This window comes from Gallus gallus, chromosome Z (genome assembly GCF_016699485.2).
Source record: "Gallus gallus isolate bGalGal1 chromosome Z, bGalGal1.mat.broiler.GRCg7b, whole genome shotgun sequence".
Taxonomy (NCBI): domain Eukaryota; kingdom Metazoa; phylum Chordata; class Aves; order Galliformes; family Phasianidae; genus Gallus; species Gallus gallus.
In genome coordinates this window covers 23159911-23177124 of record NC_052572.1, presented here as the reverse complement: position 1 = coordinate 23177124, position 17214 = coordinate 23159911, and the positions used below count along the sequence as shown (strand labels likewise).

The following is a 17214-nucleotide window of genomic DNA, read 5'->3' as shown; positions in this document are numbered from 1 at the left end:
TTTCCATTGGGGAAAGGTAAAAAAAAAACAAACAGAACAAAGAGAGACAGTGAGAGAGTGGTCATTTATCTGCAGGAAATGTCTCCAGTGTGGGCATCCTTACCAACCTGCAGTAAGTGGCTAACACTGAAGAGAAACAGGTTTCTTCTCAACCTCAGCTCTTACAGTTTACTCCTCAGGGACATGCTGCTGCTGAAACACACATGCACAGCCTCATACAGCATTTTACAACTTCGCTCTCTGCTTTTGGTGTTCTCTCCCCATGCTGGCGGGTATCCGTATCTCCCTTGTTTTCAAAGGACTGTGCCAAGGTCTCTTATCTTTGTTCCCTTTCCTGTGGAAATTAAAATTTCTTGAAACTTTTCCCTTTCACAGAGCAGCAGAGGAAAACTGGCTTTTATTATCTTCTTCCTCAGCTCTGCTTTTGGGAGCTGCAGGATGCAGCAGCCCATCCATTCCAACAGATGGGTTGGATCAGCCACCCCAGCCCCCTCGCAGCATCCTCATGTGGGAATGCAGTTACAGGAGCATGCAGAGCTTACAGACAGCACGAGTTTTCTTAGAGAATCTATAAATTGCACACAGAAAGTCTCCAAATCATTCCAGGCATATTACATGTATAAGCATTACCGACCGATTTAAAATCTTTTCTAAAATATATTCAACAGCTTAATTGTTCCAAGATCACCATGAAAAGGGAGAAGGTACTCCTGGCTCTTCTTACTTTCATCAGGATCCTCTATTCATGTTCAGAAAACAAAGAGTCTGGCTAAAGCCTACATTTTCTAGAGAATTATTTTTAGCTTTCTTATGCTGAAGGAATTCACTACGGGCTCTCCACCGCATGGAACAACATTCCCACCAGTCTCTCTGTTACAAATTAATGAAAAGCTGGCTGCTCACTCTCTGCCTGAAGGCATCTACCATGCATCATAAACTTCAGTCATGGGCACACAGATAGCCCGGCTGAAGCTCTGAGCTTCACATTCCTTGCAGAAAGACAACCTCCTGAGTCTTCCAATACAATTAACTTCTCCAAAAGTATCACATGCACAGAAGAAGCTGAGCAAGTTCCCTCTTCCTCTTTAAACTACAGCGTGCAGTACGGTCACACATCTTTAACTACCATACTCCACCACGAAAATGTCAAGTTGAGCTGGAAACAAAGATCAAGAAGCAAGCGTTTGTAAGATTGTATCAAAAGCACTCAGTGGTGATCTGTGCATTAAAATCCCTGCTCTAAACAAGACCTATAAAGCACTTCAGCTGTGTACTTTGGAACAATGCCTAGAAACAATGAAAGCCCCACACCCAAGCCACTGTTCTTTGACTGATATTTTATGACAGCAAAGAAAATATAAAATTATAACAAGAACTCATATGGCTACAAAAGGAAAAAAAAGTCATGCTAACAACGAAGCTACTATGCATTCAAAGTAAAACTATTAAAAGTGCTAAGCGCTGGCTTAATTCAATTGCTCCTGTTGGTGTCAGCAGCGTAACTTCAAGCTATTACTGACTGCTACTGAACAATTCAATTTTCAAGCACTAAAAATATTTAATTACGGTTTTAATGCTAATCTAAATTTGATCTACTGGGCTTATAAACCTTGCCAGTCAGAATTCTCAGATTGTAAGGAAAAGGGACATTTTACAATTTACAGCAGAAAAGCACAAAGGGATTGTAACAGTCAAACATGGCAAGTTATTAGTTAATACTACAAGTTCAATCACTTGCACTGTTTTGAAAGCCATGTTTTAAGTCATCGTTAATGCTTTCTAACCCAGTGGTCATAAGTCTACTTGCCAAAACTTGTAACCTGTTTTCAGCTTCTGTAACATGCAGAGGAAACACCCATCAAATATTTCCCCTGAATTTCAAGCTCAGTATTTCACAGATACTGACCGTTCCTTTCACCTGCTGGCCTAGTCTTTATTCCACTCCCCATGGAGTGTTGCCTGTCCCCTTTTTAAAATTCTGCATGGCATGCAGCTCCAAATAATATCTAGAAGAGAACAGCATGGTCTAGTGCAAACTTGCAACTTATGCTGTAGAGATGTAAACGGTACATGTGTAGTATTCTTCATACAGGATAGCAAGTAGCAAGAACAGCCCAATCATCCAAGCAAACTTTATCGTTTCTGATGTTCCTGATACAGTGTGTAAGGAAATCAAACAAAAAGAGTCACATTTTGTCAGCTTTTGGAGGAGTGAAGCCCAAATTTTAATTGAAATTTATAGTGTGTTTGGCTGCTAATGGAAAACTTGCATCTGAAATAAATCCTTATATGGCAAAGAGTTCCTCAACTATGGAAAACTAATTAAAGTAACTCCATGAGCTCTGCTACTAATGATTCTTATTCTTGTCATATTTGTGCTTTGCCGTTTATCAAGACTTCTGACAACATGTTTTAGAGTCCTCTTTCCATCCGTGTGAAACACACTCATTATTCCCTGCAATCACTAGATAATGCAGTTTTCTCCTAATATAGAAATGAGCAACTTAACAGGACTGGGATGTTTTCACTTGGCATGCCACACAGACCCAGTCCCACTAGCCTCACCGTTGAACCTCCACATCCATCCATCCAACTCTTGCGGTGTGCATTTGCAGCATGGAAGGCCAACTGTGTCCTGGGCTGCATTAAAAAAGGGGTGGCCAGCAGGGAAAGGGAGGTGATTGTTCCCCTTTACTCAGCTCTTGGGAGGCCCCATCTGGAGTACTGTGTGCAGGCCTGGGGCCTCCAGTATAGGATGGACGTGGAACTCTTGGAGCAGGTCCAGAGGAGGGCTGGAGGACCTGTCCTATGAGGAAAGATTGAGGGAACTGGGCTCGTTTAGCTTGGAAGGAAGAAGAGAAGGCTCTGGGGAGACCTCATTGTGGCCTTCCAGTATTTGAAAGGAGCATATAAACAGGAGAAGGAAAGACTGTTTACTAGGGTGGATAGTGATAGGACAAGGGGGAATGGTTTTAAACTAAGGGGAGGTTTAGGTTAGATATTAGGAGGAAGTTTTTCCACACAGAGGGTGGTGACACACTGGAACAGGTTGCCCAAGGAGGTTGTGAATGCCATTCAAGGCCAGGCTGAACGTGGCTCTGGACAGCCTGGTCTAGTGGTTTGCAACTGCAGGGGGGTTGAAACTAGATGATCATGATGGTCCTTTTCAACCCAGGCCACTCTATGACTCTGTGATATGCTCAGCAGAGCTGCTGTACCCAGCTCTTTGCTCTCCCCACTGCTCACTTAATTCCCCACACTGCACAGTATTACCATGCATTGAAAACCATCCACAAACCCAGACAATACATTGTCCTTTCCACTCCTATATGGCAAATTATCCTTACTTCTCTGTGAAGGGCCAAAAAAGTGTGCAGCACAGTCAAAAGCGGATTTGTGAAACCCAATACATGACGAAACCAAAGACATTGTCAGCTAATGGGCAAGAAAGATGTACACTTGGACTGCCAGGTTTCTTAGAGAGAATCTGCTTGCAGGCTCAACAAATTTTGGTCACAATTCAGATGAAATTCATGATCAGATAGCTGGATTATTTTCTTTGAAACAAAACGAGGCATTATTCTACATTCTGAAGTAATTCAATTCCTTTATAACTGAAATTTTATGTAACATCTTGTTTCTCAGCCACAACAGTTGTTTATCATTGTTTCTTAAACACAGTAAGATGCTATGATAAGATTACCCTCAGTATTTTCAATTTTTTATATAAATATAAAAGGAGAAACCAAAAAAAAAATAGCTACTACAGGCATGCTACAGGTTTGCTTTAGGAACAAAAATGTGGAAGTATCTTCCAAAAAAATCCCACAAAAAATACTCACCATTAATGACTATATGCAGCATATAACAACACTGTACTTGTGGAAGTTATCTTGAACCACACTTTATCTTCTCATTAATTTATAGAGGTCATCTAATAATTGCACACAGGCATTAAGTGGACTTCACAGAACCTCAATTTATTGAAGAGATCTTAACCAAGTTTTACTGGTGAAAAAGTAAAAAAAAATCAGTGTTTTTCTACAGTGGGTGGTGATACTTTCACAGCGTTGTGAGATCAACGCTTCATTGGAGACCTGCTGAACCTTTCAAGACCAAACAGACTTGAAGTCTTCAGCAGAAAAGAAAAAAAAAAAAATCACCAAGAAAAAGAGCACAGAGGCTGACAAAATGACTAATATACAGAAAAATCAACAAGGAACATTTCTCACAGCAAAAACAACAGGGCAGCCAATGAAGTGTTAAATCTGAAACAAGGAAATGCTTTTTCTTCACTGTATGTAGTATCTAAGTTAGAGAATCACTGCAGCAAAACCCTAGACACAGAGCATAAGTGAACACAAACAAACAAACAAACAAGCAAACAAAAAACTAAAAGCTTGAATGACAGATTCTCTACTGTTTATTTAAAACATAAATGCTTGGGTGCAACCTTCAGCTAAGGAGGTCCCCAAACCACTAATTAAGGGATTCAACCATGGGAAAGAATCACTATATATACTTCATGCATTTCTTACATTTTTCTCCCCATGAATCTTTATTGGCTGCCTTTGGAAAGAGTATTGAGCTAAACGGACACTTGGCCTGACCACAGCATGGCTATTCTTCTGCTCCCATCTAGTACTGGAAGACATGCCAAATACTAGATGGAGGCAGACAAACCGGCAGGCACAAAATGTACAGATTGTTATTCCCCTCCCCACTCACAAGCAGCATTAATCACAATTTTTAAAAACAACATGATTTGCTCTAAGACAACAGATTTGGACAGATCTGTGTGTCATTACTGTGAGAAACAACAATTACAAATGAAAAAAAATTATTCTACCTCTCTCATATCTATGATTTTATTCACTGCTGGGAAACAAGCCATGGTCCACAGCCAGATCCCAAACAGCAAAACAAATTAGGTACAATCACATTCAAAATCTGAGGTTTCCTTCTGTGAAGTGGTTAAATACTGTTGTGCTTTTAGAAAGCTTTTCAAATTCAGTGGAAATCAAGCCTGGACAGGTGGATCACACCTGAGGACTAGCCCAGTACAGTATATTGATCATACCCAGTGTAGAGTAGGATAAGTCACTTACTTCAAGATTTAAGACAAAAGCTGAGTTGGAAACATTACTTTTCTTTCATATAATGTAAATTTGTGTTGAGATCTATAAATGAATAGAGTGTTCTTTTTCTTTGGGAGTTATGATGATTCATATGTGTGCATGTGTGTAGTTTTATTGTTTTGTTCATTTAAGTGACACGATTCTTCTTGCATTAGGCAAATTTTTCACAACTCTGATATCAACCCTGGTATCTGTTCTACAGAAAGATTTTAAACCAAGATTTAATCACATAACGGCGCTTTTGTCATGAAGTTAAAGATATGTTTATTTGGGACAGGATTTGCTGCCCATATTCTATTTACTATTATGCTCAACAGCCATTGTGCTTCAGCCTGGAAAACCAGTGCAACTTAGATGTCTGCAGAAACTCAGATTCCTGATTGCCAGTTAGGTGGCATACGAGAACACGTTTCTTATAGTAAACAAAAATCAAAATCAAAAGGACAAAAAATTTCACAGAACTACTGTAGTTATTAAGAGATGAGGAAAATCAGACTTTACACATTGGTCCAAGTGGCTGAGGATGTCTTTGTTGTCTTTAGACAGAGGTAGCTCTACTCTCGTGATGAATAACACTCTTTTGGTCCTAGTCACAAGCAAGTCCACTGAAGGAAAAAACAACCTCATGGCTCTCTGACGTAACATTTTCCACATGAACACTAATTCCTGTGAGGCTAAATCTTGGTTTTTTTGTTTGTTTGTTTGTTTGTTTGTTTGTTTGTTTGTTTTCCCCCTGAATTAAATTGCTCCTATATAGAAACTAGCGGGAACTAGAAAAGACTTTGAAAGACCATCTCATCCAACTCCTACTATGAGATAATGCAAACATGGCTCCATGTAAATTTTTTGCATCTCACATGTTTCTAGAAATCTCTAATTTCAAAGTCTATTCCCCAACGTTTTTAAGTCATCTATTCAATGACTAACTGCATACACAAGTTGTTGAGAACATGCAGGGGGATAAACTACATCGTAACCACAGAGTATATCAGGCAGTTGCCACTGAAACTTGCATACCTAAGACACTTCTTATTTTCCTATTATTCACCCAGTCATACTATCTCCCATACGGGAGAACAGAAAAAAGTAGTACCTCCTACCAAGCTTTTCACTTTTCCTGAGATGTTTCTCACATAACCCTTGATTTTTCTTCACATGAGATCAAAATGTCCTTCATAATTTTCTTACAGGTCATATTTTCAAAGCACTTTATTACAGCTGCTTTCTTAAGACACAGTTCAATATGTTTCTGTCCTTTAAAATCAAAAAAAGAGAAAAAGAGGAAAGCTAGTAACCCTAAGCTGTATACAGTAACGTGTCTGAGACCTCATCAGAGCTAAGCAGAAAATAACAGCTACTGCATTTTCTACATGTGGCATCCCCTGTCCATGCATCTCAAGCTGCTGTTCAATCATAAACCTCAGGGTTGTTTGTTTGTTTTGTTTTTTGTTTTTTGTTTTGGCTATACTACTTCAGCATTTCATTCTCCTTTCAAAATTTGTTTAAAACATACCAACTTGTGCTCACCTTGAATAAGTTCAACTTGGACTTGGATAGCCTTTGGATGCTCTCTCTCCAAACTGTTGAAGCGATGGCTTTTCAGCCAACACTTTACACATGAGAACACCTGTGCATTTTCCAGTGGAGGCACAGGATCCTGCAAAGTGAATTTGAGCATACTGAAAATGATCTTGTTTTTGTTAGTTACCTTTCTTTACTCCTTATAAGCAATTTGTGTATTCACTGCATCTGCAGACCACAGCTTGAAAACCATTTGTTGCCACCATTTTGAATTCATGTTAATTTTCACCAGGCTAATGCAGCATTCCAGCTTGCTGTTGTTCACAGATCTATTCTCTGTACTTTACTAACTAAGTCACTAATAAAAATACAAAGCACCAAAGAGAAGATACATTGCACCTATCTGAAATTCCCTTAGATGTTGGAGATCTCTAACTACAATTGGAGACGTCTTCTCAACCACTTGTGTGTTCAGTTTGTAATGATTCCATATAATGTTCCTTAGCCATTTTCTAAGAATGATGTGTGAGATAGCATCAAGAATAGCACATGTAGTCATTGCATGAAAGAAGTTATGAAGTCAAGATATCTCATCCATCTACTAATCTTTTAATCTACGAGGCTAGCAACACTGCCAAGAAAGGAAATTAAAATTGCCTGACACTGTTTGTTCTTGATAAATCTATACTGGCAGTTTACCAACTTTATTATCCCAGAGGTGCTTAAAAAGCAACAATTTAAAAATCATGCAGGGATTAAGGTTTCATGGAGCAGCTTACAACTCTCTTCCTCTTAAGGTTTTACTGACTGGTTTATAATTCCCTTCATCTTCCCCATTACTTAAAAAAAAAAAAAAAAAAAAAAAAAAAGAAAGAAAGAAGTAGGGAGTCCAGTTCTGTATTTGCCCTTCTCCAGTCCTCTAGAGTCTCCTCCTGCCCTTCCAATGACTCTTTGAAGATTCAGACTAAAGGATCTGTGGCAAGAAAAATAATGTGGAATTTGGCTTAGTAACTCCTGGGTTCTATATGAGCTCAGAAAGCTAAAAGTCTGTGGAAATAAAACAAGATAAGTTAATCAGAGTCTTGAATAGTATACTGAGATATATGGAGAGGAAAATGAAGGAGAACAATGAAGAACCAGACTTCACTTAAAGGGTTATTCTTAGTCATTTAAGTAGAAAAAAAATCTCTAGTTTCATGCCTGAAGGGAATTGATGGGTCAAATGTATTCAAAAAAATAAAATAACATTAGGAGAACAAAAATATCCTAAGCTGCTAGCCTTATTGCTTACCTTAAGATGCATGCTGAAGGGCAATAAAACAGACTGTTTAAACAGATGTTTAACAATGCACTTCTGAACAACTCAGTAAACCTCTCTGGCCAGATCTGAGGAGTCAGGGGCCCACTTGGGTATCGTCTTCAGCCATACTGCTAGGAAAAAGCAGGAAGCCAGTGTCTCCATCATTCCGGTCTGAGGCACTCCTTATTGCTACAGCGGGAGGCTATTGTACTAATGGAAATCCCCTGCTAGCTCTCAGTTTCAGTCAGGACTGTCTCTTTCCTGCCAAGTTCTCCCAAAACGTGTCTAAAAAGGCCTGTAGTTAGGAAATTCTCCAAGAGACTGTGAGGCAGCTCACTCTGTCAGGGTCAGGAGACATAAAAGACATTCTGACAGCCAGCCAGGAAACAGAGAAAGCACTAGGAATAGCAAAAAGGTGTTTGGTTGTTTTGGGAGCTTTTTTTTCCTTTCTTTTTTTTCTTTGTAACTACCTTGAAGCAAATGGAAATGTCAGGTTAGCTAGAACGCAGCTGAACATTGGATTCAGCACAAAAAAAAAGAGCTTACTACTCTAATGTGTTATGATCTAACCAGATAAAGTAGCCTGCCAGCGTTGCCAGTAACTATCCTACCATAAACGCACTAATTTAAATATTTGTTACACTAACCTGTTTAGTCTTCAAGGCACATAAGGAAAACATCAAAAGGTGCCTCTTTATCTCTTTTCCCCCCCTCTCCATAACAGGAGAAGAAAAAATAAAGAGAAGGAGGTTCTTAACGAGAAGGAAAAGCAAGACAGTAAAAAAAGTCAGAAAGTATTTTCTCTGTTCATGGAACACACAGTTTCTGGCATTCATGCATTCTGTTTCAATTCTCCAACAGTGCTAGTAAGGTTAACAAAAGCACTGTAGCTTCAAATGTACCTGCAGCTCAAAACACAGAACAGTAGAGTCATTCCCTTCACTGCTACTCATTCATCAGTAAAATATTTATATTTTAAGTTTTATGTTCTTGAAACCTGCAGCTATGCACGGCTACTGCACAATTCCAGCTTGCCATGCTCAACGCATCTACAGGACTCAAGCAAGTACAAGGCCCAAAATCTCCTGGATGCTATCAATATAGTGATGTGTCTTCATCAGACAATGGAGTGCTGGAGCAGTTGATAGACTTACCCAAAACCAGTGGTTGAGAACACAGTTGAGTTCTGCATATTAGAGAGAGCCACAATGACATACGTAGATGAAAAAGGATTGTATCAGCACATTTCTCATCTCTACACCTGACAAATGTCCATGTTTCATTATTTAAGTTCAGAACTTGGAATGTCTTCTTGTTTTTCATTTTAGATAGCAGTAACCATACCTTACTGTTCAAGAAAGAAATGGCTGAAATCAACCACACCTTTTCCATAACATTTCAGAAACAAAAATGATAAAGAATGTGGATCTACGGCAAACATAAATTCAGGTAGGCAGGAATCCCTTCACTGGATTCAGATGAAGCTTCACTGAAAAGGACCAAGATTATAATACCTATATTAGCACTCCTATATTGTTTTGAATTGGAGAAAATATGTATTAGCAGAAATGATTTTCCACAGAACACAGCAGATGAATGAATTTGATTTGACGTTCTCTTACTAGCTGAAGAGCAACAGGGGTATCAAGTTGCTGACTCAGACTGATCCTCTATTTGGGAGCTTCCACTGTCTCATACAAATCTCTCAGCTATCCTGTACAGAACTAACAGTAACACAGAGACAAGCTGTAACACACCTGTTTAAAGCCTATCATGAGAAAAGAGAAGTCAAATATACAACTAAGAATCTAGCTTTCTAATCAATTAATAATACACACCTACCATTTACACAACAACAACACATCCTAGAAAGATAGCATGCTGACCCACAGTCCACTCCATGTTTTTTCTTTCCTACAATACATAGCCCTTCATTAGGTATTTGTTTGTACAGGGCTTAAATAAACACTTTGTTTAAACAGATCCTTCACTCTGGAAGGATGGTTTATAGCTCTCAGTTTAAACAATTACACTGGTGCATACTTGACCAATAGACTGCCTTAGCAATTCACAGACTTACAGAGGAAACATTATAGAAGCAAAAAATTCCAGTGTTTTAACTGAAAAACTGCAAACTGTGTAAGCATGAACATCCAGTTTCGCACTGTAGCAATGATCCCAGTGAATCCAGAAGTACTTTTTCTCTAGATATTCCAAGAGCACTGTTATTCCCCTTCCCTTTTTTAATGCTAAGATCATTTAGTTCAAGATAAAAAACACGCTTATCAGGGCTGACAGATAGATGAATGTTTTACTAAGACTTTGCCAGACAGTGTTTTCATACACATGCAGTGCATTCATTAAGTCAATTAACATGTATATGCTATATATGAAGTACAGCAAACTCATGTCATTAGAAAACTTATTAATAGAAATACAATGTGTACTTCTGACATATGCACTTTCCCTTTTCACCCTGTTAATAAAGCCAGCCTCTTTCACTATTATTTTTATTTAGGATCCAGGTTTTCAGTAGTGTTTGGCTATCAGAATAATTTAGAATAGCACTGGAACTTGTTTTTACCTAAATCAAAAGGAAACTATATACATACATATGAAGTGGATATGTTACATCCTTACAAAAACAAACCAAACGCCAATAGCTCCCCTTCAGAAAAATAACCTATACGTCTTCAAAAAGGAAAAAAAACAAATATACTTTTGATGATTTCCCATACAGACTGGCACCATATGTTTCATTCATTTTTGTTGTTTTTTTTACTATTAGTGTTTTTCTTCCCTCTTGAAGGACTAGAGCAAGCTCTATTATGCATGCATTCTGAAAGCACAAGTCAGCCAGAAGTCACAAATCTCTCAGAATAGACACATCCATCTGTCATTTCACAGCAGGAGAACAATAGCAGCTTGGATATAGACACAACAGCTCACACAGTCCTTACACAGCCAGACAGAAAATCTGCCTTAGCTGATAGCTAGCTGCCTTTGAAACTCCAGACAGATGTTCCTGTGTAACACCAGGATCAATTTATCCTCTCTTGTTTCTGCGTTTTCAAATTCCTCATTTGTTCATAGCAACCAAAACACAGTCAGTTTACCGCTTGCAATCTTTACAGAGCTCTGGGAAAAATCCAATTTCAAAGCACAAATGCACAAAGTACACTATTCTTTAATCTGAATTTTTTTCTGCTGTTAGGGTCTATTTAAAAGTAGACAATCTACAAAGGCAGACAAAGACTGAGTGTGTACTGGCACAAAATTTTTTTAGAGCTATGCTTGGCAGCATCCAACAATCCTCTCCATAAATCTCCTTAAGAGATGTCATACCACATCGCTTTTGCTCTGCTCAGAATTAAATTTCAACTTTTTAAAAATGATTTATTAGATGGCATATCTGTAAATGTCCAAAAAAAAAAAAAAAAGCTCAAGATAGCAAATGAATTATCTGTAAACATCTTGATTTATTCATTAAAAGGCCAAGCATTAGCTGTAATTCATTTGGAAAAAGTACCAGTAATCTCATCAGGACACCTGAAAAACTTTTTGTTTCAGGAAAACAGGTTTATTTACTTTTTCTCTCAGCAGTCAGTCTCCTTGAGTTTTGATTACAGCAAATGTGAAAAGCCATCTCATCTCCTTCACAGTTCACACACTTCTCAGAAGTAAACAGATGGCTCCTTTTGAACAACAGGACAGTGATCATGTCATGAGCCTACTGCAAAGTTTGCCTCATTGAGAATATGCCTCTAAAACAAGCTTGACTGTTTAGTACCTGGGGAGACACCATGAAAATGTATGCCTTGAAATGACTTCACAATTTAGAATTAAGTAAACCCAAAACTAAATAAAAGAACCTCACACACGAGATAATTCTACAGTCTAGAAGCTGGCACATTATCATTTCACAGGCAATAATCTTGTCTGCTTTTGTTCAAAATTGACATCAACTGCATTTCCTCTTTTCAAGTCCACAAGGACAAAGAATGGTGAAGGTCCAAGAACACAGGAAAAAATAAGCAGGGGGAAGGAGCAAGAAAGAGTAAGACAGAAAAGAATTATATGCAAATTACTGATAGAAAGCATGCTTTGTGTAACCTTTGAATTTGTTTCAAAAATTTATCCATCCCCCTCAATTATCTCTGAAGAACTTCCAGGCACCGGATATAAAGTTCTGCTTATAAAAACATCCCCCTTTTTGAAATTACAAAGCAAACTCATTTTCTTTTGTCATCCTTAACATGTAGTACAACCCCACCTAACTAGCCAGGACAATTAATTATGCATTCACTGTTAGTCTTTTAAAGTCCGCTGGTTGGGGACAGCATGTATAACTTGAATAAAGATTATCCCTAATCCAAGACAGAGTACAGCAGAGCAGGGGAAAATGAAGCCGAAACTCTTTCAGAGAGGCTTTGTTTTAATCTGGTTTTGGATGTCAGGAGTTGTTTGCTTTCTCATCTGTGCTGAAGACTGGAATTGCCTGAAGCCACAGACAGCACAGACATAGGAGTCAGAATACAGCTGGGAAAGTCAAAAGGTAACAGCAAATCCAGTTCCTCATGATAACCCACCAAACAAGTTAAGCCTGTCACAAAAGAAAATTAAAACAGAATGCCTGCTTGTCACTTGCCTCTGAGTCTGTTGATATGGTTGGTCACTTTCCTCGTACTCTGTGGCTTTCCATAACACATTACAGGTACACTAGATCATCCACTGAAAGGTAATTTACTAAAATGTAGGTTATAGTAAGCATACTTTAATTTATCTCCCTTTCTGCAAACAGATTATGTTCTACCTAGTAACAAATTCAAAGAAGTCCATTTTTGCTGTTTAGACAAGTAACTAAACTGAGTCTATGCAAACACACCCCTTTAAGAAAATGAAGTTTGGGGAATCATTACGGTTTCCATTTTTTCCTTACGTAAATGTCCATAGATAGAATGGTGCCTAGGCCTTCAGGAAGCTAAATAGAAAATGAGTCTTCAGGCACAGACACACAGCATATGGCAACATCCTCCTCTTCTGTCCGTTCTCCATTTTTCTGCCTCTCCTATGCTTCTCCACAAAATAGATATACTGACAGTATTTGCAATGCACCGGGGACCAAAACTGGAAAAGGTAAGTGCACAATGCTGAGCTAGCGTTTGAATAAGGATCTAGTTGTCTGTCAAGTTGTACAACCACTCTGGACAGAAAGTTCCTAAGGACATATTGTTGATATTAAAATGAAGAATTTTTGAGTGAGGAGAGCAAATGGGTAAAACAGCTATAAAAAATGTTAATAAATCATAAAAACATTCATTTTTCCTAGGAAAGTTCTCAAATTCAAATAAACTCTCCCAGCAGAGATGTACTAGATCTCTAGACATAGCAAGATAGTTTAATAGTGTTGGGAAAAGTGAAGCCACAATTTATCTGCAGGGTTGGAGTAAAATCTCCACCTAGGGGAAATGTTTAATGCTGGGATCCTTGAAAAGAGTACTTTCCTTGCATGTGTTAATGTCATCAGTATATCAACATACTTTTGCCTAGAAGTCTCATAAAAGGCATTAGTTTCACAGGTTTAATGTGGTATTTACCTGCTGGACTTTTCATAAGCCGGTATAGCACTTGCTGACGTTCTTCTAGAGACTAGTTCACCAGCATACCACATCATACAAACACTGATTTTAAATCCACATGAACTCAAATGGAAGCCTGCTGCCCACCAGCAAACTCCCTTTGCCAATGTGCTTTGGTAAAGCTTCAGTGCTTTGTTAAAAAAAAAAAAAAAGAAGAAAAGTAAAAAAGAAAACGAGAGAAAACAGTTCTCCAGCCTAAAAGGTACAGACAGGATTAGGGATACCCTTGTAGTGCTACTTTCTTTTGCATTACAGAAGACAACTGAAAAGATAGTAAAATGCCTAAAAAGTAAAACAAGGAAAAAAACAACAAACCAAAGTTCCCACTGCAGCCCCTTGCACACACCATTTGTGGTTTCTAGATGCAAGGCAATGGACCACAATCCCACCAGCAGCCCTCATGGCGCACCAAGTACCCAGCCACTCTGCCTGCTCATTTGCTATCCCTCACAGTGAACACGGCAAGGTGGCAGAGACTGCAAGCCCCAGTTGACCTTGTATCATGGGAATTGCTCAGACAGAAGAGCCACAGTTTTCATCACAAGTACCAGCACACTTACCAGCTCACACCTGCTGTGCACGCAGGAAGGTGCAGCAAAGCACCTCAGTGAACACCTCTACTCCAGCAGGTAAATAGAGGGGACCTTCAAATGAAGGTCTGAAGAAAGAAAGACCCCTTCCTACAGATGTTTTTCTCACAAACAGCCACAGACAGATGTGGGCAAAGAAAAAAGATACCTGCAGTCACTGAATCAGTAGCTCAGTCACTGAAAATATCTCCGCAAGACATCAAATATTCTGATGGGCTTCAGGATGATCTGTGCTTTGCTTCTGTGCTATCGCCCATTCCTTGCAGCAGACAACAGTATCTAATGTTTTTCTAGAGCGTAGCCTTGTACCTGGAAAGGCTCACCTTCACACTGTCATCGCCACATCAAATTACTCCTCAGGGTACTGCACACAGTGGCCACAGCACTGCAGCACTCCTTTTTGCACAAAGCACTACTTAAGATTTCCAAGAACAGACCAGTGCATTTTCCTCTTTCCAAAACTAATATTACTGCTACAGTAATCCTGGAAAAAGTGATACCCAGGGGAGAATCAAACGGTAATGGCAGAAGTTGTGAAAACAAAATGGCTTCCTTCCATCTGCAAAGCATAACCGCTGGGGACGGCAAAGGGGGAATGCTTTGAAGAGGAACCTCTGCATTAAGAATTTATTTGGAAGTGTCAGACAGACAATGTCCTGCTGTGCTTGTCCCCAATTATCTGGAAGAAGAAGTAAGATGGGGAGCAGATTGCAGTGCTTTGATCTGAAGCGGAACAAGGATGGTTTCACGATTTCAGTTATGTCGTGGCTGTTAAGAGGCAGCCAAGACTGAGATCTGTTCCTAAAGCCTCTCATACATCTTACAGTCTCCCATGTCCACTGACCTCCTTTGATCAGTGTGATGAGCAGCCCCTCTTGCACCCAAAAGGAAAGCATCCGGTAGAAGAGGACTGGCTTGCAAATAGCCACAATGCTGCAGTTTCATGAGCAGGAGAATCAGTTTTGAGGTTCCTTGCCATCCCAAATGAAACAAGAGGCCTCCTCCCCTCTGCAGATACTTAACCTCACTTTCTTCCTCCCTCCCCTGCACCTGACCGCTCAGCCTAAGCTCTTCCCCTCCCTAATGTCAGCACTTAAAAGACTTCTTTAGTAAGACACCGTACTTAAAAGCCTGGATACTTTTACTTAGAGCTAGGGAGAAGTAAAGGGGCAATACCTTCTCCCTGTGAGCAGCAGTCTCTCCATGTGGGTCTTGGGGATCAGGATATCAGGCTGCTATCAGAACTGTTCAGTTCAAGTACCATTGGAAATGGTTGTTTCATCTACAGGACCTCTAATTTTCCTCTATAGTTTTTGTATCACTTGACAGGAGTCAAGCACATGCACTGATTTATTTATTTTTTTTCTGATGACTCCTGATATTTCTGCTTCCTATTAAAACTGCAGTAGTGAACAAATACATGTTCTTGGTAATGGCTCATGCTAATGCTTTCTTCAGTCACAGCAGAAAAGAAACTCTATCAGATTTAGGAAAGACGTAAAAATGTTATGAGGTTGCTTGTTTCAATCCACTGAAGAACACAACAGTTGAGTATAAACAAAACCATGCACTCCTTATTGAGTAACACAAACACAGTTTTGTTTGTAGCACAGTATTTCATTAAAATAAGACAAATGCAAATTAAAGTGATAAGGACATTCTAGCATCACATGTCCTAAATACTTTGCCATAGACACATTCACAGTATGTTGCGTGGTAACCAGCAAATGAATATATTACATGCATGCATAAAATTATCCCATTTCGGAGACAAATGCATGTTTCACAGTTTTGTTGGAAAACACAGAACTTCCACCTAATACTATACTAGTGGCTGCCACTTATCTTCTTTCACTTAAGAAAATAGATTGAAAGAGTATGGTAACAACAGCTAGTGATTTACCATTTGATCTTTTTTACCATTTGATCTTTTTTAGAATACTTAATATTACAAGAAAAAAAAAACCTACTGTAAAGCTGCAATCTTCATTTTCACTGTGCAAGCACTCCTAGAATACCACACATATTTTGAACAGCAGTTTAGAATTAAAAGCTTAATTAAAGAACAAGCATTTAAATAGACTAAAACTTATCCACCAGGTAACTAATTTGCTTGATCAGACCTGAATCCAAACTAGATCCCTTGAAATATGCTCACAAAGTACTTTGGTAGTGTAAAGTAACATAACTTCTAAATCAGGAAGAATAAGATTTAAAAAAAAAAAAAAAAAAAGGAAACAAAAAAACCAGCCCATTTTCCAGTGTCCTGAACATTAGCAGATACTGTTCAATGGTAAAATGATCTCCTCAATGTTACTTACCTCATACTATCTGAATACTCCTTAAAGAAAGGATGTTACAGTAAACTTAACGCACAAGCTTCAGAACAGGAAGGGATACTGTCTTAAGCTAAATTCTCGCCTGATAAGAAACATCAACAGCTGTCCATTCTGGAAAACAGACCTTTATCCTGTTAGTGTGATCACAAGTTAAACTATGACACTGGAGGAACCTCCGGTCCCGATCTAGATAAAGAAATTTTTCTTCAGATAAGGTTTCATTTGCATTCTTCTTTGCAAGCAAAAGAACTGGCAAGCCCAGGGATTTTACTAACAACAACCAAAAAAGATAACTAAACGACCTTTTATAACGAATTACCAAGTACACAAGCAAAGCACCCAGTTATCAGAAATCTACCACAAGTTGGTAATATAAACAATTCTTGTTGCAGATGAAACAATGACACAAAGATTCCAGTAATTCTGGGAGCAGTAAAAAAGTATTAGGTCATACTGCGGAGAAAAACAGGCATATTACAAAACAGTAAAAGTTGGATCACATCATTCAGTCTAGCAGCACCAACATACCATGAGAGCTCACCAACAAGCAGCTGGCTGGCACTCTTTATCACTTCAAAAATATAATTCCCAAAATGTGCCTGCATTGACTCCTGTTGGAACCTGAGGTATGCTTTAGTTCACAGCATCACAAGATGCTCTTCAGTTAAGTTTCTTCAAAATGGTTGT

General features: G+C 38.8%; 1 protein-coding gene across 2 annotated transcripts in view; it reads right to left on the bottom strand.

Moving 5' to 3' along the window:
* LHFPL2 (lipoma HMGIC fusion partner-like 2) overlaps positions 1-17214 on the bottom strand; it is a 125863-nt gene that overhangs the window by 81945 nt on the left and 26704 nt on the right. The window contains exon 2 of one of the 2 annotated variants that reach the window (XM_040656320.1): positions 6666-6795. The exons of the other annotated variant lie outside the window; for it this stretch is intronic. Coding sequence (XP_040512254.1) covers positions 6666-6795 — 130 coding nt within the window. The remainder of the gene's footprint in view (positions 1-6665; positions 6796-17214) is intronic. 2 annotated transcript variants of the gene reach the window in all.